Source organism: Anas acuta, chromosome 1, assembly GCF_963932015.1.
Source record: "Anas acuta chromosome 1, bAnaAcu1.1, whole genome shotgun sequence".
Lineage (NCBI taxonomy): Eukaryota > Metazoa > Chordata > Aves > Anseriformes > Anatidae > Anas > Anas acuta.
In genome coordinates, this window is record NC_088979.1 from 66,334,528 (window position 1) to 66,360,163 (window position 25,636).

The 25,636-nt window shown below is 43.3% G+C and overlaps 1 protein-coding gene across 5 annotated transcripts in view; it reads right to left on the bottom strand.

The window, feature by feature from the left end:
- NPAS2 (neuronal PAS domain protein 2) overlaps nt 1-25,636 on the bottom strand; it is a 100,279-nt gene that overhangs the window by 40,425 nt on the left and 34,218 nt on the right. For 4 of the 5 annotated variants that reach the window (XM_068680475.1, XM_068680463.1, XM_068680493.1 and 1 more), the window contains 3 exons: nt 10,521-10,574; nt 5,609-5,757; nt 2,302-2,393 (listed from right to left, as the gene is read on the bottom strand). In XM_068680475.1, the coding sequence (XP_068536576.1) occupies nt 2,302-2,393; nt 5,609-5,757; nt 10,521-10,574 (295 nt within the window). The remainder of the gene's footprint in view (nt 1-2,301; nt 2,394-5,608; nt 5,758-10,520; nt 10,575-25,636) is intronic. The other variant, XM_068680466.1, reaches the window with a different exon arrangement.

Below are 25,636 nucleotides of genomic sequence, written 5' to 3' on the forward strand. Positions count from 1 at the left end.
GGCAATATTAGATGCTCAGAGATGATATCAAAACCTTCCATTGCACCATTGCACTTAAGGAATCACAGGTGAAGATCCTTGTGCCTTCAGGTGGAGCAGGCCCGTGTCCTTTCTGGTGGCCCTGGGGTTGGTGTTGACTGCCACAGCTGAGCAGTACAAGCACCACAAGCATGATTGAAGCAGAAGAGGGTTTGGGTATGCTCCAGAGGAAATACCTGTTCCTAAGACAGGTGTATGGCCCGGCTGGGGTGGCATGGAGTTACAAAACCTGCCTGTGAATCCAGGCATCCCTCCAAGCAGGGCTCCAAGTTGATCCTTCTAGCCGAGCCATAGAGCATCTTGCCCCCCCGCTGACTTCAATAAGGGAAGGAATTCGGAGAACACTAGAAATGCTAATTGTTTCATAAAAAAAGGAAAGCACAAAGCCTTGAATAAAGACACAAACATATGTTCCTTTTCCCAGAGAATGCTGAGCACCCACAACTATTTAAGTCAATGGGAATCTGCTGGTGCTACAATCCTTTGAAAAGCAGGTCAATAACTTATACCCCAGCAGAAGAGTGTGTGTTTAGCATCTCTGAAAACCCTCCAGCTGCTATAGTTAGTTTTATTTTGTTAATCTAAGTGCACAGGATATGTTTTTTTTTTTTTCCCTTTAGTATAGTATATTCAAGCTGTTTTCTGAAAAGCATGATAGCTGTTAACCCATAGAAGAGAGCAGTGGTTTCACAAGGCAGCTGGATTGTGCATGTTACTATGGTGAAGGTTTTTCTTTCTTTCTTTTCCTTTTTTTTTTCCTTTTTTTTTTTTTTCTTAAATCAAGTCTTTATTTCATATCCAATGCAAATTATACAAAGTGACTCACATCAGAATTTTGTGGTAAAATCAAGTTAAAGTATGCGTACATGATTTTATTTTTATTTACTTGCAACTAGTCCTTCCAACACTAAGACGTCAGATCTTTCATCAGAGATTTCACTACTGCAACAGTTGTAAATGGACAAACAGATCCTAGTACCCACTCCTATACGACCTGGTGACAGCCTTTTCATGAAGGAATTAAACACTGTTTTCAGGAAAGCTGCTGTATTATTACTGTGGTTATATATGCTTTGATTCTTTTGAATTAACGCTTGAAAAAATCTTTCCCGTTTTTAATAACAGAACAGGAAAAACTTCAAGCAGTCTTGTCCAAATGCTAATAAAATAAGATTAGAGGAAAGGCAAAAAGAAGAAGCAAATAATGAGCAGCTGGCTCAACAGGACATCCCAATACCCAATGTTATCATGAAGGGCATGGAAAATCACAGTCGTAAGGTGGCTTATGAGCTAGAAAACCAAAAGCAAGAGGTTTACTCTAAAACTGTGTGGCTGATACAAATGGAATCAAGAGTCAAGACATCTGCTAATGTCTTGCTTTCTGGGGGAGATGTTTTAATGCAAACTGAAGGAGTGATGTATATCAGGTTCCTGTGGGAGCAAATGGGAGTCAGTGCTTGTGGGTGCAGCGTGAGCAATCCCTCAGCCCTGAACCTGGGGGTCCCATCACCACCAAATGCAATGGCTGAGGGAGGGGGCTCGGCAACCTCTGCCTGGTTTGGATGGGAGATGATCATTGTTGAAGAAGGTTCTGGCTGTTACCAGGAGCGAAAAACACATTTTAGCAGCTCATTTGCATTTCATCTTGAACGTGCATAAACGCCATTGAGTCACCTCCCTTCAAATCACAGCTAGTGTTAAAAGCACCTATGGTGTAATTTAAAGATAATTTAAAACCTATCATTGCAAAATAACCCTGCTCCCTATTAGAATAAAAAGTGTTTGATAAGGGCCTGGAAATTCATTACAGTGGTAGTATTAACCGCATCAAGCCAGCAGGAGCTGTCAGTTTTTATCTGGTTGTACAGCACCTAGCACTAAAGGGACGTGACACCGCTGCTTTTTAGGTGCTACTCTTGCATAAATATTAGGCAATAATAATGCATTACGAGAACAGGGGAAAAACTGCCGCCTGCCCTTTCCCTCACCTCTAGTTGTAAAGAACAAAATGTAAAGTGTGCTTTGAATCCCTCTTCTGGATTGCATTTCTTGGAGCCCCGTCTGCACCTCTGCAGGCCGCGGCAGCACGGTGCAATGGCACTGCTGGTACAAGGGTGAAAAGCAACATCAAACACCAACTCCAACCCCTGGCTTTGCCTGCTGGTCAAACACTGATAACTGAAGCTTGCCCTCTTGGAACTGCCAACCACACTTTGTTCCACAATGGCTAGACAAAACTAGCAAAGCTACACGCATGCTCACCTCCAACATCAGCTGGGTGAATTCTTCGTTGCTGAGGAATGAAGGCTTCCAGTCCTGCTGAATTTCAGAAATCTCCGTCTGTGCCGAGACTTCTAGACAAATAAAACACTTCATTTAAAAAAATAAAAATCAAAGAAAATTGTATCTTGCAAGACTATATGTAAATTGCTGAAAAGATAGAAATCTCCTCTATATTCAAAAATTGTAGTTTTCGAGCATGGGTTTTGCATACAGAGTGAGAGAATAATGACTATCTAAGCTGGGCCCAAATCTGGAGCTATTTCCTCTGTTTTTACTCAACTCAGCTTGAACTGACTTCTGCGGGAGCTTGTATTCACCTAGCCATTGGCCTCTATCAGCATTATTTAGGGATTGATCAAAAGATAAAAACAGTTTGCAGAAAAGTTCAAAACTGTTTGCAGAAAATGAAAATTAAGACAAGGATCGGCATATGCCAAATTGGTATTTACAATTTGATTTTTCCAGATTAGGATGCCAGAGAGCTAGAGTTCAGCCTGCAGCTACTGTACCAAATGAGAAGCAGCAGGTAACTTCTTTCAGAGAAACCCCAGAGCTTCATAACCCCATACAGCAAATGAATTTCTCCATTCTCCAAAACACAAGTGATACTTGGATGTTGGCGCCAGCCTTGCATGGTGCGTGGAGCAGCAGTATCTCATCCCAAATCCTGTCTGATGGGGGTCTCCTGTACTCATGCCCTCATGGGCATCCTCTGTGTCCTCCAAGAGCTCATGGAGGATGCCCACGAGGATGACCCAGCTGTTGGCCAAGCCTGGCCAGCAGCAGCCAGTGGACACCTGGAGCCTGAGAGCTTTCCATGGAGGAGTGTGGGCACGCCGGCGTGACACATCATGTGTTTGCAGTGAAACCTGGCACCATACCAGGGAGAGCTGGGTGTACTGTGGCAAGCCGTTTCCTCCAAAACACGATGACTTGCGTTAGCTTTACCCGAGCAAGGCATTATCAGACTTGTCAGACGATGTTATGGGGGCAGATCTTATAATTCAGGGAGGCTGGCACGGGTTTTATTCACTGCTCACTCTGCTTCTCTGAAAGTGCTTCCTCATTCAGCACTGTAGGGAAGGGATGCTGAGAGCAGCCTGTCTTCTCCTTTCAGTGCCGCCTGCTAATTAATCCTATTGATTAACACTTACAGAGCGTGTAATACCCAATGCTCCCTATTCTGAGCACACAGGCAAACTGGCCGGAGAAACGAAAGTGGCTCAATGATATTAAAGACGGTAAATTTATAACAGTGCCTGTGCATGTCATCTCCTAGAAATAAACGAAAGCCTTCGTCTGAGCTTTCTGAGTGGAGACGCAGCTTGTTCAGCTCGCTTTCTGCACTGCTGGGGGCTGTCACGGGTAGCACAGCAGCTCGGCACTGCTGGGATGGTCTTACAGGGAGATTTCAAAACCAGGCGAAGGAAAAAGAGCCATCAGCCCCAGTCAGATTTTTATTATGTAGTCTCAAAATAGAGGCTGCTTTCGGCAGGGCCATAGCTCGGAAAAGCTGATACACACAAAACAGCAACTGCTGGAAGAATTACTGGAGATTTGGGAGATTCTGTGGATTATGAAGAAAGAGACTGTTTACGAAACAAAAAAAATCTAAAAATTGACCCGTTCCTCTGTTATAACTAAAATCTTGGTTAAGCCTACTAAGTGAAAGGGAAATATGATTGAATAAACCAGATCCAAACTATGCTGCAGATAATCAACTTTAAACTGTGATGCTTTGTATTATATTGTGTGACTACTAATCTAGTTTAAAAATAGACATTTACTGTTTTTAGCAAGTGCACAAAACCAGTCGTAGTTTGACCCAGTTGCTGTGGCAGGATTTGTGACTGTTAGATTTCTTTTACCTAGTTGTTCTAGAAATGAAGTGCCTTTTGGCGTAAATTATTTGGGCTATCAGCTGCACTTGTCTACAATGTTTCAAGCCCTGTGAGATTGTTCTTTGCCTGGCTCTTATAATTGAACATATTCACATTTTCCTTTACTCTGCCCTGGGCAGCTAAAAAAAAAAAAAAAAAAGATATGTTATTACTGTCACTTTTTAATAGGTATATACAATTATCAAACTTTGAGATGTCCTAGTCATGCCCTCCCCTATAAAATCACCTAGTCTGTGGCAAAAATAAAATCATTTAGAGAGAAACTTTGCTCTAACAACAGAATCACTATAATTATTTCCTCAGTAAGTTTGACATTTGTGACTCCATTATGTTGGGAGTCATGATACACGAGTTTTTATGTTCTTTTCCATTTCCCCCAGAGCATCTCCAGGGTGGGAGAGGCCGATGAGCAAAGGCAAGCCAGCTGATGCTGATGAGAACCTTCTCTTCTTTGAGGGGCCAGGAACATTCCCCATGGTCACTGGTTGAAGCTTCATCCTCTTCCTCAAGGGAGCAGAGCAAGAGGGCCCCATTTTATACCAGTGCTCTGATTTATAGGGAAGAAGCACTTCAGCTGTTTTTTTTATTTTTATTATTATTATTATTATTTTATTTTTTGCTGCTAGAGGATGTCCATGCATCAGGGAGCCTGCTGCGTGTGCTCCTCATACCGACTGGAAACTAAAACAAAGGGACTAGAGCAGCAGGGCCAGAAATGTCCTTTGCGGTGGGGGCACTTTCTAAGACACTTCACTGTCACCGCTGTGTGCATTTTAAAATAAGCTCCTAGTTTTCCAAGGTCAAACTTGACCATTGCAACTGCACACTGAGCAAATGTGCCATAGCTTTCTGCTTGGGCAAGCCAGGTAAAGCACGTCAGCTACCTATGGATGCAACGTGCCCACACCAACTTCAAAAAAATGGGGCTTTTGTGGCCTGAATCTTCTGCTCTCTGTGGAAATTGAGTCACAAACAGCCCACTGAGGAGCAGGAGGCTGGTCAGATTGCTTCCTGGCACTTTTCTCTAGAGACGTTGGGGTGAATGCTTTGTTTTGTTCAATATGGCCATTTTCAAGGAAGGGAATCTCCCCTCTGGCCCCAGATCCCTCTTGCTCAAAGCATCTCTCTTCACATATGCTGCCTCAGTTCCTGACGTTTGTCCCCTCCCCTAGCAGGTTGAGAGCCATTCTCAACTAACGATCAGTTGAAGAGATGGATTTGGGCAGCACTGTGCCTGCAAATTATCTTTTTAGAAGCTATGAGATAGAAAAAAATATACCTTACATTGGCACTTTTAGGCCCCTTGAGCCATTTTGATAATCACTGAAGGAAACAATATTGTAATGCCATTTGGCAAGCGCGTGACGAGCTGCAGTAACTCTTACCATTGTGTTTCTGCAGAAAGCCAATGACTTTTTCCAGCACAGTAGTTTTGTCCATTTTGCGGGTGTTGCCTGGAAGCATGGAGCTGAGCTCTTTGATGAGAACATTGAACTGATCACGCCTCTTCTTCTCAGACTTGTTACGCGAAGCCCTGTAGACAGGGAAAAAAAAAAAATAAAAAAAAATGAGCAGAGAGAGAAGAAAAATCCTCATGCATGTCCTTTTTGCAATGTATACACATGGAAATTAGCTTGCTGCGTGCCTCACCATGTGAAGATCTGTGCTGGCCTTTAGCAAAGCTGTAGAGACAAGTAGGAGGCAACGATTCTCACCTCCTGCTCTTGTCTCTATACCCCTTTTAGAGCCCATCAGGGAGATGCTCGCCCTTCTGTGCTTCTTCTGGGTGCTGTTTGGACAAGCCTATCAGGTCAGCATTAGGCCTGTGGGTGAAGGAGCTCTGTCTGTCTCCTGGGCACACACAGCATCTTGAAAGTCCACAAAAAAACAAGAGGAAACGGGGCTTCTCCAACACTATCAGTTGGGCAAACCATTCATAAACAAGAGTGGGGACTGATTAAACTATGGGGCATAGCCATCTGTGGAGTTTTAAGAGGAGAGAGCCCAGTCCTGCAGCTCAGCCACTGCACTGGAATGGGGTCCAGCTAGGACGACCTGCCTGCTTTGCACAGCTCCTCTGGTTACCTCTAAGTTGGCTTATGGAGAGCCATGGGGCTGTTGCCTCCTAGTCATTCAGATCAAGGACCTTAGCAGCTGCCATCTGGTTCATGTGCCACCTAGCTCAGTCTCCAAGGTCATGAGGGCAAGGATGTGTCCCCAGACCTGGGGGCTCTGAAGTGCTAGCAGGGGTCCCCTTGGCCATAATGTCCGCATGGCACTGGGCAAATTGCTTACGGTCACGGTGGCCCAACTCCTCAGGTGTAAAATGGGGGCTCTGCAGCTTTCTCTGCCAGTCCTGACTGCTTTGGTTGCTGACTCCTCTGAGAAAGCCTACTTCTGCTGCTGTATTTCAAGAGCTCATAGAAAGAAAGGACCTGACTTCATCTGGGGTGTTTTGGCACCTTCATGATATTATCATTAAGCTGTTGGTCATCTTTTCAGCTTGTGCACTTTTAAATTATTTTTTCTTTTTCTTTTTTCTTTTTAAATATACATCAAGCTATACACAAGGGAAGGTTTCTGAATGGTCCCTATGAATACAACAATCCCTCTGTGTGGAGGGTATCTCCTGGACTTCTGTAGCCATGAGAAAATAGAAATAAATATGACCCAGAAGGTTTGTTTGTTCTTCTGAAAGGTCCTCAAGCAGACAATATTTGCTTTGCTAGTTACATAAAGATCTAAAAATCTGGTTACATGTAGGCAGGAAAGAAAAGCCAAGAGGTCAGTTCTCCTTCTGAGTGTCTCGGTCCCAGTTAAATCTGCTGTACCTTGTAAGGAGCTCTGCACACATGCTGGTGAAAATCAGAGCAGAATTTTGCCCGGCATTTACGTCCCCCTGAGGACCAGTATGGCAATAAACATTTTCAGCAGAGAAATCACTGCAGAGGCTTCTGGATGTTACTACTGACAGAGGGGTAATTTTTGTTTGTCTTGCTCTCAACCCTGAACACACTTGGAGATGCACTGGATAGAAGCCAATGCTTGATTATTTTACAGCATGGAACACAAGAGATTGGGTGGATGCTGCCTGACTGATTCCAGCCTGCTCTTATTACAGCGCAAAAGGCTGTCAGAACAAGATGTGAAAAGCTCCATCCTTATCCTATTTCTGTACAGTTCAAGGGGACTTAGAGAACATCAACATTTTGCTTCCTCATAATTCAATCCTCAGTTCATTTTAAGCTCAAAGGGTCTTGATCCTCCTGAAAATAAAATAAAGCACCAACCATCTATAGGGAAAGGGTTGCTTTGCCAAAATATAAAGATGCCTTGACAGAAATATAAAGTATCTATTTTTAACACTTGACTTTTTATTCACAAAGGAAATAAAAAACCTCCTCTAGTGGAAATAACTCTACCAAGATCTGAATCGATGATCACAGTTAAATCTAAAAAAGAGAAAAAACCCACAATTAGGTCATCTAAACTATCCCTGAACAGTTGTAAATGCTTTTGTTCAGTCCAGTTGTAAATGTCTTAAATAATGCAGTTTTCATCACTTCCCTTGGAAGATTATTCCCTCGCCTTGTTTACTTCACTGCTAGGGCATATCATTTAGGGCATATCATTTACAGTAAGCCAAAACAGTTTGTGTCTTAATTCCATACTGTTTGTCCCAGTTCTCCTCCCTCCTCGCTACTCCGAAAAAATGTATGGCATATCCAAGGGGCAGAAGGAGACACGGTATGAATAAAATCTGGATTTTTAGTGAATACAGCTAAAGGCAATGCAGGACAGCTTGAATTCAGAAAGATCAAAACCACCAATTTAAAACGTGTTCTCAATAGCCATTTTTATTCTTGTATACTTGCTGCTTATTGTCTTAAAGAGAGGCTGATACTTGTTGACCAGTAGCTGTTGCACCGCGCTGATTTACAATGAAATGTGACTTTACATTAAATTTCACATCCCTCTTTGCTGTCCAGTGCATTATATAATTAGAAATAATAAGAATAGAATAGAATAGAATAGAATAGAATAGAATAGAATAGAATAGAATAGAATAGAATAGAATAGAATAGAATAGAATAGAATAGATGTTCTACACATCTTGAAGAGGTCCTCAATGCTGCCAAATTTGGTGCCACTGTATCAACATTTTAGTGTTTGGAATGAGGTTAGGTAGTAGGAGGTTAGGTAGGAATGAGGTTAGGCCTTAGGGAGTCAGAGCAGAGCTCAAAATAACCGGTATCCTGAAGGAAGAGCTGTGCAGCTCAGCCAAATAAGAAACACTTGGCCCAGAGATGAGAGTACAGATGCATGTCCTCGGGGGAGGATGGCCACTCTTCTCAGCATGGGCGGGATGTCTGGATGGTACAGATTGTATGTGCCTAAGAAATCGAAGCTGATAGCAAACGGGGGGACCTACTCACACTTCTCACTTGAGACACCCAGCTCCTGGCCTGGATCCACCCTCAGTGAGTTATGTCGAGGAAATTCCAGTCTCACCTACTTTTTACTCAAGAAATGGAAGAAGAAAGCAATTTTCCTTGCCTTTCTTTTTTTTTTTTTTTTTTTTTTTTTTGCCCCCTCTTATCTTTTCCGCTTAGAGGGACCTGTTCCTCGTGCTGAATAGAATAAAACAAAGATGCTGTTTCTCCTACAGTGCAGACGAAATGAGAGCTCTCAGTTTTCAGAGCACAACAGCAGCATGTTCAGCCAATGGCTTCTCCCATGTTTGAGTTTCTTTAAAGCTTTGGAAGAAAACATTGTAGCTTTTAAACGAATCTTAGCGGTTCTAGTATACTGTAGTAACTTTAGACTGTGGTGAAGCCTCTCATGATTTTAAATGTAATTTCCAATTTAGATTTATTTCTAAATACCAAAGTGTACTTAAATTATGGTCTAAAGAAGTGTTTTCCCTTTTACATATTAAAAGTTATATTTTTTTTATTCTACCTTGGAGGAGACCTGCCCCAGGGCATGACAAAAATTCTGTCCTCGAACAAACAGCATGAAAATCACACCAGATGGTGATGACAATTGCCGATCGTGAGGATATGCCTTATCCTATTTTTGTCCTCTCTGTATTCATTTAGCACTTTCTTTCCTCAATAATGCTAATATCTTGAAAATGGGCAGGACTTAAGCGTGCCGAGCAGTGATTGCAGGGGTTGGCTGCCTCATGCTCACCACCTCCTTGACCCCAGGTGCCTGCACCAGTATCATACACTCCTTGGGGCCCCGTGCACTCTCTATTGGCCACAACCGGCCCGGGAGCATGCACAAATTAGAGGTAGGAGCAAAGGAGAGTGGTTGAGCTTGGTAGTGGTGTGTGCTGACCTATATTGGTGAGAAAAAGCTGCAGGGAGGGAAGAAGCGGAGAAGGAATCAAAGGAGATGAAACTGGATCAACTTGTTGTGCCTGGACTGGAAATACTCTCATTAGGGGGAACCAAGGGAAAAAATGCATGCAGCTGACAGCTCCCTCTCAAGCAATTAAACCGTGGGCCGCAGTATTGATAATGCTTCCAGAAAAAAAATAAAATTAAAAAAAAAATCAACAACCACAAATGCTTCCAAACAGCTTTAGTGACACTGCAGATGCCAGCCAGATTGGACAGTTATTAGCGTTTGATTGCCACGGTTCTTCTGCCTTGAAGCACACCCTTCCCCTGCCCACAAAGCGCTCACAACAATTTCCTGCCCACGGATCAGCTGGGACTTTATCCTGGAGTGAAGAAGAGATGTGAATAAATGTTTCTGCCACTTTCGGGCTGACACAGCACTCTGAAAGGTTTTTATCTGTCAGGAAGGTAACTTCTGGGTGTTTCCATCACTGTTAGATAAGCATTGCTGAATAAGTGACCAACACATTATATATAAAAAAAACAAAACACATTTTTAAAGTTACTTGTCTTTTGCAAGATGTTTCTTATAAAAAACAACCAAAACCAACACACATTTCATACACTCTGGGAGCTAGGATGATGTGCTATAGCAGCAGGAGTATGTTGTTGGTTCTTCAATCCTCGTGGTCTGCAGTACTGTGAAAAAAACGATCAATGCCTCTGCTTTTTTGACAATTTCTGCAGGAAACATTGCTAAGTTATTTTCCTCTTACAGGGTAGCCAGGAATAGGAATCTGTGATATGGCAGTTTTTCAAGTTGCGCTTGGCTTTCTTTTCCTCTCTCTTTTTGATTAATTGATTACGGATAAAACAGCTTCTGCAGCAACAAACACTATTAAGCTCGCCGCGAGTTAAGCAGAGTTATAAAAGAAGAAGTGCTCACCTCTTTGCCCTGTCTTTCTCATCTTCATCCATTAGATTGTCTAAGCAGTTTTTTCTGTTGAAGGAATGCAAGAATCATTATGAATCGTCATGTTGGTAGCTCTGCTTGCAGGTTAATCTCAGTCATGCTATTTCATTCTAATAACAGAGTGATGATATCCAGGTCAGATAAATGTGTCAGCAGTGCTCTGTGCCACAGTCCTTGATTTTAAGGAACATCCATCGCAGATAACATTATTCCTCAGCATCACGCTAGCTGTAGGGGCTGCAGCCAGGGATGAAAGCTCCCAGGCACAACACTGTGAGCCAGCACAGTACAAAAACAGACATTTCTTGGGGGATTTTCAGTGTCAAGGTTACTTTCTGCCAGCTTGCAGGCCAGATGAACCCCAGGGTGTGAGCAAGTTGAGGAGGCATTTTCAGCCCTCACACGTTCCCCAAAAATGGATGGGCTGGACTGGTACAGAGCCTGGGGAAACCGAGCAGACCTGGTGCCCTGAGGAGGAGGAGGAGGAGGTTGCATGCTTCCTCCAGCCCCTCACCACATCTCACACCTTTGCCACAGCACAGGAGCTGCAATCCTGCCACATCCCACACAAATATTTTCCGAATGGGCACCACAACGCTGCTGTGAGCCCCGGGTTTGGTCAAAGCGTCACCTCCAAAGTGATGGTGCAGCAGCGTGCCATGATAATGCTCGTTTTCAACAACCAGCTTTTCATTTAATGTTTCCTCAAAATGTAGGACATGAAGAAAATTGAAGGGGGGAGGAGGGAAGTTAATTGCTGTGCATTATTTAAGTCCATGGTATTTTCCGCATATGAGTCACACAGGAATTTGCCTGTTTAAGGAACATTTTATTAAAAAACAGGAGTGAAAAGTTATCAATGCTAAGAACAGTGGATAAACTCCCTCCTTCTGTCAGTGGCTCTTTTACAGTCATATTCCACCTGCTTATTACTCAACAGTTAGCTAAGAACATGCAACTACCCTGTAATTTTTTATCAAATATAAGAGGAATGAAAAATTAAAGCTACAGGTCAGTGATTGGAGGGTAAAGCTAGTGCTTCACAGGATTCAACGTGTTGATGGAGGAGCATAAATAGAAAATAAGAAGGCCGAAGGACTGGCAAATTTAAATTGCTGAATTCTGTTATACAGAACAAAATAAAAAATAATGCCATATATATATATATATATTCAGATACTTCTTTGATTTGAAAACAGGCAAGTCAGCCATATTGCAATCTATATTTTAGACTAGGAATGTGTATAGACACAGTTAAATTTGTAATAAAAATCCACCGTCATTTTACAAATACTATAGGTGATTATTCCCCCAGCCCAAGAACTGGGCTGATAGCCCAACAAGTGAGTTTTCAAATAATTCAGGAAAAAGTGTAATGACAAAATTCAGTGTTTTTTATTGCTGTTTGCTCACTTATTGGAACTGAAATGTTCTGCTATGTTATTTGAGAGTAATGAAAGCATCACTATTATGGCAAGGGTTGGCATTTAGGATTTTGTTATCTTTCTTTGCTAGAGCTCAAAACTCCCCATAGCATGCACTCCTGTTGAATGTAGGATACGACATGTGAGGTGGGGCGGTGTCAGCAGAGGATGCCGCTTTCTGTGAATCACTGAAGATCTTCCTCTGAGGCTCTTCTATTTGCGACAGATTCCCAGCAGAAAGCAGGAATAAGGGGACCAGAGCTCTGGGTGGCTCTGAGTAGGGTTGGGGGCAGATGGGGCACTCGGGAGCGATGCTGCTCAGCCCCATCTGTTTCCACCAGGCACGACAGACCTATGGGAAGAGGCTTCCTGCAGCTGCACTCCATAAACTGTCAAGGAATTGCACTGCAGGGAAGCCTCTATTCTTACCAGGGAGCAACAGGTCTAGCTGGTCTGTTCTGCCAGGGATTTGGCTAGATCTATACAGCAATGCGTGGCTGGCTTCCAGTAAACAAGGTTTCTCTCTGACTGACATGAAGTTCTGGACCTGCTGTGCTGTTGCTAGTGTTAGACAATATCTAATTGTCATTTCGCTTCTGTTTGCTCACACGGCAAAATCTCCAGAGCATTGTAAGCATCGCTAGCAGTGTTTGCCAGTACATATGTACCATATGAAATTAAAACTGCTCTCAATAAAATGGATCCGGCAGAATGTACAACTGCTGCTAACCAGTGCTGTCACACCTCTCCTGAGCCTGATAAGATGCTGGCTAACACCAGGAGGAGGAACCCATGCCATGAGGCTCAGGAATGCGCTTAGGGCAGCCTGCTTGCTTCACATTATCCTCCCGGTCCTGGAGCCAGCAGGGTCCCAAGTGGCAAACTGGGAATCTCCTCTTTCATCCCTGTCAGTGCCTGGCTGAGGAGGCAGTGCAGGCTCCCTGCAGTGACGGAGGAGGCAGCAAATTCCAGGGCTCGCTGCCACGCTTCCCCTGCAAAGGCATGACATAAAAAACAAGTAGCACCAGGATTTCATAAAACAGTCCTTTCATGTGAACAGAGAATTGGAAAACCTATGGGTAACGGCACTACACGATCTAACTCCCGCCAACAGAGTGTTTAACAGTGGCATTTATGTTCGGGGCTTCATCAGGACCATCATTATCAAGGAGCTATCACTCCTGAAGATGGGAAACACCTGGAACGAGGAGGAGAAAGCTCACATGCTCCTACCATGATGGTACGCAGACAAACAGACACACAGAAAGACACACACCCACAAGCAGAGCAAACCAAACCAACGGCAAGTTTTTCAGCTGTTGCCTGAAGTGCTCCTCAGACAAGTTCCTACCTTCAAAAGTGCTTAATTTTAAGAAGTGGGAAAGTACAGCACAAGAAGCAAGGCAAGCAATAAAGGCCATCATCACATCTGGGACATCTGGATGGGCTGATGGCTGGGCCCCTTCTGTATAGAAACTTGTATAGAAATACTTTATTTCATATGTTTTCCTTTTTGGGATAGGTTTTCTCTATTTTTCAAGATGAATGCTTCTTCAGCTAGTGGGGAAATGAGGCATTCTGGAAACAAAAGAATGGCTAAAACTCCTAAACCATGTACCCCTGGCTTAGTTATCAGATGGGGAATTACAGCACAAACATCTTCCCCCCCCCATTCATACTATGACGAGTATCTTGGGGAAGGATTAATTCAAGCATGGTGCCAGCTCACTTTGGGGACTCCCCAGAAGAAAGGCTGCATGTGTTTGTTTTGATACAGCCTATTCCCAGTGGACGCAGAGCTTGCACTGTAAAATTCTTCTGGCCCCAATCACCTCATGCTGCACTGAAAACATGGCTTTTAGTGAGTTAAACCATCACTTGCCTGTGTTGGGGAGGTTGCTTTCCCTCCTTACTGTCCTACTGCTCAAGAGAATACACCGTAAAATGACTGACACTCAAATGCAAGTAAGCAGCTGTTGATTTCCCAATAAGTTGCCACGTGGCCAGCTAATCTCAGCTCCTGCAAATCAGCCTGACATTTAACAAGAATTTTCAATCACCTTTGTTTAACTCAGCTGAAGGCAATCTCTCTGTTGATGATGACGAAGACAGAGACGTAAATCTCCTTTACAGGCCCTGGGATGTGCCTGGGGAAGCCTGGTGAGCAATCACAGGCATGCACAGCCACACTGCTGTGCTGGCACCACTGCCGGGTCCCCTGCCCGGGATGATGGCTTCAAGGTCTGACTGTAGACACATGGTAGTGTTGTCCCATGGGGGCTACGCAGCACTAAAGTAGACTGAAAAGTAGAGTATTTCCCTTCCAAGCCTTGTGGGGGGACAAAGAGAAAGACTAGCACGTGGGAAGGAAAGAGAGACAGGCAAGAAGAGACAATCTAAACATTTTAAATGTCTTGTTCTACATTTCTTTGACATGGATGAAGCCCCCAGACATCCCACCATGAGGGTTATGGTGGGTACACACACAGGAAGGATTCGTATGAAATCAGAATAAATCAAGACATTCACAGGCACTTCGAACTTATCTGCACCCCTCCAAATTTATTTTTCATATGTAAACCTCTGAACTGTTACAAGAACGTGCTAGGGCCCATAGCTAAGTACAGCACAATCCCACCCCTGCCAATCCAAACTAATTTATGAAAATGTAAACAGAGTAGCCTTAAGAAAACTTAAGAAAATAATAATAAAAAACCCTCTCTCCTTGTGATATACATTGTTATTTGAGAAGGAACTGTGCCTTTTGGGTGAGAGAAAGGCAGTCTGCAGTTACAAGAGGTCATGTTATGCTGCAATTGTTACGGGAATCGCTGTTTTTATGAGCGAAGGAGAAATCCAGTAGCATTGTGTCTACCTTTAGAGCTATGATTGCTTTTGTCTGACAGTGTGCAGCTCAGTCTTCATGCCTTCAGTGGTTTACTACATTTTGTTTACGCTAGAGAAGAGGTTGTTTATAAGTTTCCCAAAAAGGTACAGGACAAAAAGAAAAAAAGAAGAAAACTTTTTGAGAAAAGATAGGACTTCATGAAACTCATGGGCTTCTCCATTTTTTCATACAGATTTTCGCTGTAGCTTTAGCTGGTGCCTGGCTTAAAGCAAAACAGACATTAAAAAAATAGTCCAAATGTAGACAATGAAAATGATGTAATTTGACAGAAATTAATGCTGTGCTCTTCTGAGCTGGGGCTGGCAGGAGACTGCTCACAGGTAATGCAGCTGAGTGTTACAAGATTATAATGAGAAGTAAAAGCTCATAATGTACTCTGTTTTTATCTATTATATTTTTCCCATTTAGAGGGAAAAGGTATTCCTTTCTGAATGTCAGAAGCGTTGCACCTATTTCTGCGAGCTTCCCCCCACTACCCTGGTGGTGGTTAGATTTTGGGGTGTGCAGCATGTGAATCCCTATGGCCATGGCATGACTCACATCTGTTTGAGCCAGGAGTAACACTGCCAATGCCAGCAGCAAGGGATGCAAGGAGGGCAGCTGGGGTGAGCGCAAAGCGCCCTTTATCTCTAGCTTGTGAGCAAGGCGTAAAGTTTGTGCAGAGCCTGACGTCTCTGACAGAGATCAGTACATGCATGCTCGTTATCTTCCTTGTTATGATCGTTACCGAATGGCAAAAGCCACTCAGACTTCACTGAGCAGGCTAAGTGAATCCCCGGGTTCAACCCTGCTCCGCTCTCCCCTCACACGGCTGCAAACAGAAAGGCAAACAAAATTAAACTAACATTAATCAGCAAAGACTGCCATCTGTATAACTCTGAGCATTTCTCCGCGTGCCTGTCCCCTTCCAGCAATGCTAAACAGGATTAGCCTTCCGTGGGCGGATGGGAAAAGTAGGTCAGTTTGGTAACATTGCTGCGTGCGATGAGCGGAGGACGTGATCGTAATGGTCTGCTCGCAGCCCCGCTCTCCTGAGGAGTGGGACCTGGGCTCGTCACAGGGCACACGGTCCTCAGGAGGGACAGCCTGTTTGGGGAGGAGGAATGCACCCTTACAGAAGGACAACACATTTATAGAAACGGGGGCTTTGCAAAACATGAACGGTGCATTGGATTTGATGGGTGTGTTTTAACAAGGAAACCAAGGCACAGGGAAGTTAAAGGCTAAATTATTATTAGTTTGGCATATGCATATTTCCCTCTTCTTACAAAACTGTGCAAAGTCAGGCAGTGTGTTACTACCATAAGTGTAGGAAAAAATGGGACATTTTTTAGAAAACCGGGGTGCATAGCCAAATATTTGTCAGAGATTGTGCTCAGGCAAAGTGGCAAAGGATGGTAAATCACCGAGTGGAGGTATTGTCTTTCCATGTTGACTTTATTGGGTGTGTAGGGATGGTGTCGGGAGAGCCAAAGCTCACCTTGACGCTTGCAGGGAACATCAATGGCAACAAGAAGAGCTTGTTCTGCTACACCAGTAGTAAAAGGTTGAACAAGGAAAGACGGCTACGGAACTGGAGTGGTGGGTGGATTAGTGAAAGCAAACAGGTATGTCTGAGGTACCTATCCCTTCTTTGTCCTTGCCTGCACCAGCAAGGTCAGCCAGGCCTCTGCGTTGAAGGCAGGGCCATAGAGGAGCAGAAGGACCAGCAATGATGAGGGACCTTGAGAGAGCTTGAGGAAATTTGACCCATACAAGTCAGGGGGCCTGGTGGTCACCCTCCACTGGTGCTGGGGGAGCTGGTGGTGTCCTTTCTGGTCTTATTTCTCTTGTCTTTGAGAGGCTGTGGAGACTGGGGGAGGTCCCTGATGACTGGAGAAAAGCAAATATGCCCATCCTTCAAACAAACAAACACACACTAATGGATTTACCAAGAGTAAAACAAGCCTGAGCAACTTGATTGCCTGCTGTAACTGACAGGATCTGAAGATGGAGAGAGAGCAGTTGATGTCATTTATGTTGGCTTCATGCTCAAAGGCAGGGCTGCTGTTGGGGGACACAGGATGGTAGGCCCTGAAGCACTTGCCCCATGAGGAGAGGATGGGGGAGTTGGGCTGGTTCAGTCTGTAGAAGAGACGGCTTTGGGGCATCTAACAGGCCCCTAGTTCCTACAAGGAGTCAATGAGGAGCTACAGCCAGGCTCTTCATGGTAGTACAGGGTGGGAGAGCAAGAAATAATGAGCATAAATTGAAAGAAGAGAAGAGAAGCTTCTCCTCATGAGGACAACCCAGCAGTGGAGCAGGCTGCCCAGAGTGGCTGTGCTGTCCCAATCCTCGGAGGTTGTCAAGACCCGATGGGACAGCCCTGTGCAATCTGTCCTGACCTCAGGGCTGTCTGCTTTGAGCAGGAGGTCGGACTGGACACTACCTGAGGTCCCTTGCAACCTGAACTGTCCTGCAATTCTGGATCTACTGAGCTGGCTACCATCTGGAACATCAGTCCCCCTGAATAAGTTCCTATAAAACATATGTTTCAGAAATCTATTTTAATATGTTTTTGCTCTTCTGTGCTACAAATAGCTTGTGCACTGTCTCCCCTACACTGACATCTCTCCTGCTTCATAAACCTGGCATCTAGGAGAAAAAAATGTGAGATACACATCTTAACATTGCATGTCTATATGCCATGTGTCTGTCATGTCATTTTTAGACATCGATTTAAAAGAATATTCACTTTATAATAGAATTACAAAAGAAAAAAAAAAATGAAGAAAAAGGCCTCTCATGAGAACAGCCCTTGACTGAAAAAAAATTATTTTTCTCTCTCTCTACTTCTCATGTTCTTAATCTGTTTTAGGTATTTATAAAACTTTAATCCTCACAGTATCAAAAGTCCCAAATGTACAAAGACTTCAGCATGTACTTAACTCTACACTGCTATAAGAAGTCCCTCATGGATGTGTATCTTTGCAAAATCCAGGCCTAAATGTAGAGGTAGATCTGCACAGATTATTTTGCAATAAATAAAACTAGAAAAATAAATAAATAAATCCCTGAGACCTTCCCTTGAAAATGGACTCGGTTATAAAATATTCTCAGTTGTAAAAATCTGTTAAAGTTTATTTGCTTCTGCAAATATTTAAGTAGAATAATATAACATTTGACCTATGATCTTCTGATGGTCAAATGCTCAGCCAAAGCAGCCAAACTGGCAGAATATACGGGGATAACACTCTAAAGATTTATTTGTCAAAATCTCAAAGACTGTTGTTTTGTTTGGCACAAACTACCTGAGAAAAACTAACACAAGCAGAAAGTCAGCCTTTTTCGATGGGACTGTTGTCAAAGTTGCAGTCTTTTCTTTTTTTTTTTTAAATATATATATATATATTTTTTTCCCAGCAGCAATAGCCTTGACAAGATCTTTTTAATCTTTTCCATCCAATTAAACAGGCTACAGTAGCAGTACAGTGTAAAGCAAAATATCCAGGCGCTGAAATAGGATGGTCTTATCCCCCCCATTTTTTTGTTTGTTTGTTAACTATTTAGGGATGGCTCTCAAAGAACCAAATTACTCTTCTGTTAAAGGCTCTGGGTCTAGGTGAAATCTAACTAACAGCGGATAAATTTACTCTAGAAGGGAATTCTGAACCTGTGACAGCGTTGTCAAAATTTACACTGGCTACGATGGTGTCCCCTCTGCACATAAGATGTTGAACTATGAGGCCACAGATTTCTGTGGAGATTTCAGAAGGAAAGGGGAAAATACACAAGAAACTAAACATGAAATCCAATTTATTTACAGGCTTAGATGTCTAACCTCATGTGGCAGCTCCCTCTCCATTGAGCAGGACTTGTGGTGAAAGATTATCTTCTGTTGGTGCCTTGCCTTCTCCCTGCCTTGGTAGCACCTTGGTTGCTTTCCAAACCATCAAGAACCAGTGGAGCCATCTCCATGAGGTGGAGACTAGGGCTCAAGGCAGGCAGTGAGTGTTCTCCTTGGCCTCACCCTCATGGACATCCCAGCCTGGTGACACCCACAGGGACTCAGCTGCGGGGGCTGGAGGTGGGAGGCATGTGGCAAAACCACCACTGCAGAGAGCATGCAGGAAGCAACAGCTTCCCAGCCCTGTGCCAATGCAAAGCTGTGGCCTAAATCTGCTGCTGCACAGGAGAAAAAAAAAATCCCTACACAATATAAAGAAATAAATACAGATATCAACACCAATAATCCCATCACTTTTGTGTTAACAGCTTGATAACATATCTGCTTATAACTCACACACTGCACTAAATTTTCTGCTCTGTAGTAACTATCATATTCCTGTCAGCAGAACTAAATATTTAATCATCTGGGGAGATGAATCATGAAAAGCTGTTTTGGGGAGATATTTTTAAATGGACGATTTGTTGTAATTTAATTTTGAAAACTTGCTGTCTCTCTCTTCTCTCAGGAGGGACCTTGTAAGCCTGTGACCATACAGGCTATTGCCCTGTACCGCCTGCTGTCTCCCTTGCAGATGATCCATGTAATCTAACGAGTTTTAAGGTCATCTCTGACAAGACCAGGCTCAGTCTGGCTGGGCACCGCTAAGTGTAGAGATACAAAGAGGCCAGAGACACATGCTCTGTCTGGTTGCATGGGCCCTGTAGCTGGATACACTCCGGTTGCAGTCCCATAGTTTCATGCCCAAGTCCGTAAGCCAGCTGAGAGGTCAGACACAGCATCAGACCAAGGTTGCATCCATGTTCTGCACGGTCACCTGCCTTTGTGACCTTAAGCCTCTCCTACCACAGGCTGAGCCAGGCTCCAGCCCCAGTGCCAGCATGTCCCCACCGACGTGCTAAGCGCCGCTGCTCTCAGCTACCAGCGGTTCCCATTTTTACACCAATAAAGTTTCTCTAGCGTGATGCAAAATTCAAATCAGGTTTTACAAAATGAATCTCTGAGGAAAAGGGATAATTATTAAAGAGCTTCATTAGTGCTTTGCAATCTTAATTATGATAATTATATTTTTGTAGCTAATATAACCGAACTCCTGCTTTTAAATCCCATTAATAAGCATTTTTAATCCTTCTCCTACTGGGCCAACAAAACCATAATGTTGAACTCTATATTTACACAGGGCACTTTTTAATAAAAATGATGCACTGTTTATGTAGGGCTTCCATTCCCTTTTATCTGCTCTTTGAACACACGCCTTCTCCCAGGACGCAAGGAATAAAGGAGAGCAGCAAAGATGAACTCAGTAGCTTGGGCCCAGTTTCTCTTCCTGGCAATGAGAGGGCAGGTGAACCTCCACATATGGAGCACCCACAGCTTCTCTGGGCAACCTGTTCCAGTGTCTCACCACCCTCTGAATGAAAAATCAGAGGAATTCAGATACCATGGGGAGCCCACCTGCACCTTGCCGGCACCCACATCCATCCCACTGCCCATCACTTTCTGTGGTGCTGCTGCAAGGAGCCAGTGGAGCCCTGCCTGTGCCTGCCCTGGGTCAAGTTCTTCAACCAGCATGCTCTGAAATGCTTCACCTCTTCCAAGAAAACATCTGGCATTGGCCAGCATCAGCGAGGCAGATGCAGGGCAAGGGTATGATTTAATACCGAAGTCCGATACACCTATTTCCTCTTCTTTCATTAAGCTGTGGGTCTTAATTGATGCTCAAAGCCGGGGGAAAAGGTGGCAGCTGGAGGAGAAGGGTCAAAAGAAATCTCAATAAAATAGGAATGCCTAAGACCACAAACCATTCATCCAGTGCGTGAGCTGGAAGAGGCACCTACCCACCCAGCTGCTGGAAATCTTGCAAGGTGCCAGCAAGTGACACCAGTATAAATGGCCTTTTCTGAGTGCAGTTTATAATCCCTGATAGAGGAGAATTTGCTGTGTCCTACATTATAAACCACCCACTACCACCCAGTTGCAGTGGACTAGCGGATTTTTTTCATGTCCGATTGCAGCCAAGTGTTTTACAGTTACTGACACAGAGTAAAAGATCAAAGGTGGAACAGCATGCAAATTCGGATATCTCAATAAAGAAATGAAAACAATAAAGCATGTATTAAATATTATCTGCCCATTAATCTCTGGAGTAAATTCAGAAAACTAATTAAAAGCTTCTACATAGATAAATGATAAGCTTCTTTATTCAATGAGCTCAACATATGAACAAACAGAGGTTTGTGTTGATATCATCGTTATTAGCAATTGCATTAAAGCAAATGATTTTTGCTGTGCTACTGGGAATACAGTGATTTGAAAAACAAAATGTTAGAGATGAAAAATTCAAATCTTCTCTGTACTGAGCATATCACATTTCCTGTTCTTTTTTAATTTTGGGGGTGGGGGGGTAGTGATAACTCTTATGGGTCAGCATGACAAACAACAACAATCACAAAAAGCCCCTCTAACCAAACACAAACAACACAATGAAGAGAAAGGACTGAAGCCTGTACAGAACCAGAAAAAATGTCTGCATAATCAGTGGAAGTCCAGCTTTATTGGGCAACATTGCCTTCCTGCATGGGAAATTTTCTAATTCATCAAACCTTACTGCACCTTGCATCTCTTTTCCTGCTACCGGCTTCACCACTGGCAGGGGATTTTGTCTGAATTTCGTCGGGAGGTTTTGTCTCCTCAACCGTAATTGATAGATGTTCTATTTTTGTGGTGGAACAGCTCTGCCTTGCGTGACGTGGCATTGCAGTGCCGCATGGGGAGCTCGCAAGGCAGCCAGTGCTGCTCTCCCGGGGTGCTCAGGGCATAGCCCCCTTCCAGGCAGCTCTTCTGAGGGGTGCGATTTGGGAAAGGAGGGTCCTGAACAACATTCAAGACTCGAATACACAACTCAAGTTGTGTATGGGTCAAGTTGTGTATTGAATATACATGCAGAGCCCGAAAAACTTAATTTAAATACATAGCTGGTCCTGAATCAGGTTATTTAGTATCAGTCAAAAAGGATCTGGCTTCAGAAACTGCAACATCCTCCTGTGGATCCTATACATGGATATATCTTGGAAGATTTGATTTTGCATTCCAGTGTCCCAGTGCTGCTTAGCATAAAAACAGCTTTAAATTGATGAAATGGGGGAATGAGAGCAAACTATAACTGCTTTTGTTTATATTTTTATTCATACTCAAGCATCTCCCTACTTCATATTGTATATTAAACTCTCGCTATTGACTAAAATGGAATCGAGGTTTCAAAATGTCTCAGCCTAATGTCCTCTTGAACACAGGCTAAATGCAGGACATAGTCCAGAGAGTGTAAAGTGCATTTAAATTTTAGCATATTCACTCAACTACTGTGTTTCAGGAACACAGAAGTCATTAAAAGCCCCATAACAAAGCATCAAATTATGCCTCTGCCAGATATTAACTTTGAAAAGAAAGAATAAAGGCACTCTGAAAAGCATAGTGAAATAGCAATATGCTGATTCACCTCATGCTCATGTACTGTGAAAGTTAGAATTGCAAAATAATCTATCTTTTCTGTGCCAAATGGTAGGAAAGCATGTTTTGGCTACAATGGGTGCTTTATTTTTTTTTCTTCTTCCTATTCTGAATGTACATTTACCCTTTCCACTTGCAAGAAAATCTGCTGTCAGAATGATCGGATGATGTACTACTTTATTTGTCATCTGTGTCAAATATTCATACAGACACACTAAGAGCGTGTCCCAAAAAGCCTGAGTTGTTGCACACTGCTACACATCATTCTTAATTACCAGGGGTAAAAAAACATGAGAGGGGGGTGGGAAATGACACAATTCTAGATCTCTACTCATGCTGAATCACATTTTGTTTCAAACACAGTGCCATGGCCATTATTGGAGCACCGCAGATGGAAAAAATAGGACTTGAACCTTTGATACACCATGAGTTTTGCAGGTATTCTAAAAAAAAAAAATAAATATCAAAATTATCTACTCTACGGAAAGGAAGGTACTTTACAGTGTATCTATTCTGCTGTGACTTCAGCTCTTGTCAGCCTACCTGATCTGGCTTTGAACAAGCAGTGAGGCAGGAATGTGGCTCAGTGTAGGTCTGCTAGCTTACATATTTACCCAGTACCACCAAAAAAAAAGAGGAAAAGAGAAGGAAGTATCTGGCAGAGAGCCCTGGCTGGGTCCTGTGCTGTGGCTGGTGCTGGGTCAGGCCCTCTGGCTCACAGCCTCATGTGAAACACCCAGGAGAGGCAATCGCAGGGCTGTGGCTTGAGATGGGAGAAAAGGGAAAGCTCCTAAAATCCACACACACACAAAAAAAATGTATCTTGAAGGCAGGAGAAGCTTTTGTCATGGGATGGATTAGGATGTTTGGTCAGAGAGTTGCTATTGCTGCTGCTTGCCTGGTGGGTTTCAAGCAGTCTCAAGGGCGTCTGTAGAAACTACAGCAACTTTAGTGTCTGCAGAAAAGACAATTTATAGAAACTGTGACAAAAATGTCATAAACTCCAATGCCACAGCACTTCACTTTATTATCATACATTTTACTGCCATACCATTATAGGGGTATTTGAGTATGGGGATTTTTTCTTTTAAACAGAACAACATTTGGTTCCCCTTGGGTGTTTTTCTTCCCCCTTCGTCTGCCTGCTTTTGGATAATTCAAAAGGCAAGCTCCTGAAAAAACTTTTCTGCTGGTTCCTATTATTTCCTACTTCAAGTTAAAGAAAAAGTACATGATGTTAAATCTGAACACCAAGACTTTGTGAATGTGTAAACTTCAGAACTCCAAACCTTTCAGACTGTGCCAATGTAAACCACCTAAAGTGCAGAGAATTAAGTACACTTTATCCTCTCTGTCCATGATTGAACATGTTCCAGTACTCCAAAAATTGGCAGCGGGGAGTCTCTCAAATTCCCCAGAGCAGAGCGGGGCTTTTTCAAATGGGTATGAGAGAAAGGGGGAGATCCTCATCCAAATCTCAGTCCCAACCCTGTAGCTCTCTCCTTTGAAAATCCTCATCTTTTGCTTTTAATGTCCTCACTCTCAAGGACACAGGGCAAGAAAAGAGGAAACCTACCTCTGCTGAGTGAAACACTCCCTATTCCCTTATTTCCTATTTCCTTGGTTCCTGGGAAGATGGCGCAGAAATGTTAATGAGCACATCTTTTTACATGTTGCTCCATTAATGCCTAACCAACCTGGTGTCTGATCCAACCCCTGGCAGCTGAAAGGGCTGAGATGCACATTTGGGACCCAGCACCCCTGGCCAGCACCTTCTTCCCTGCACAGGCAGCGCTGTCCCCACTCCCCTTCCCTGCCCTGGGCCCATTGAGTGGGTCTGAGGCTGCGCACCAGCACTGCCATAAATAATACGTCGTGTGTGTTGGAGATGGGTATCTGGGAGCCCGTGAGTGCTGCTACATCACTCCAAGCTGGATGTACACATTGCCATGGGGAGCTGGAGTTTGGCTGCCTGGGTCTGAGCTGGTGTTGGTGAAGGGAACCCCAAGAGAAAAGCCAATCAAAGGCTGGGATCCCTTCGATCTGCTCCCATCTCTTCATAACTTGGAAACCTTTTACTGGAATGAGCAGCTTCGGTTTATCCACTGTCTAATTCCAGGCTGTTTTAAAACTGACATTAGCCTGAGAAATAATGCCCAGTCTTAAACTACACTGTGAGGCATGCAGTAAATTTTTAGTCAGCTAAAGAGCGAGGAATGAAATGCGAGATAATGTTTTGCCTGATATATTTTTTTCTCTCTCTTCATGGAAATATTGATGGGAAGGATAGTAATATTGCTGCTGAATTCTGACCCGCGTCTCTGTAAAGATATATTATGTGTATCAGTCCAGCAGGCAGTTCTCTCAATCTTGCTTCCTCTGCAAATGCAGTTATCTGGCTCTGGCACTTTGCAAAATCCTCTAAATTACTATTAAATTAAATACTTTTAATTTATGGAGGATTTTAGCTGAACTCATATTTCTTTCCATTAATTATCAAGTATTTTACTGACTCTGTGAAAAACATTAATGAATCAATCTAAATGAACTCCCACTTTCCCCCATGAACTGGGGCTGCATGTCATCAGTCACTCTCCAACCTGAGAAGGTTATATTTCCCTTGGATTCATCACTAATCTCATTTCGAATCATGTATTTCTGAGTGGGTTCAGGACAACATTTTCAAACATGGGGTTTTTAAGCTAGTGATGGGAGTATGTTTAGCTGCTTGGATATGCAGATGGATTTTCAGAGGTCTTCTGTGGTTTGAAACAATTGCCCTTTAGCAATGTTAAGGTTGGCTTGACTTTCTTTCTTTCTTTCTTTCTTTCTTTCTTTCTTTCTTTCTTTCTTTCTTTCTTTCTTTCTTTCTTTCTTTCTTTCTTTCTTTTTTTCTTTCTTTCTTTCTTTCTTTCTCTTTCTTTCCTCCCTCCCTCCCTCCTTCCTTCCTTCCTTCCTTCCTTCCTTCCTTCCTTCCTTCCTTCCTTCCTTCCTTCCTTCCTTCCTTCCTTCCTTCCTTCCTTCCTTCCTTCCTTCCTTCCTTCCTTCCCATAATCAGTAATGACACTAGTTATCTTTCTGCTAAAATACAACTCCTACTGTCTTCTTAGACTCCATGGGGCTCTGGGGAAGCATTGGTGGAAATGCAGGTAGAAATAAATCACTAGAATTGAAGGACATCTGGGTGCCTGAAAGTATAGTTATGTGACTAAATATGGATTTCAGTGCTGAACTCTCAGCACCCAAAATTGAAGATATTGGCCTTGATACAAAGTGCTGCTCTTCAGTGTGTCTTAACATGGCA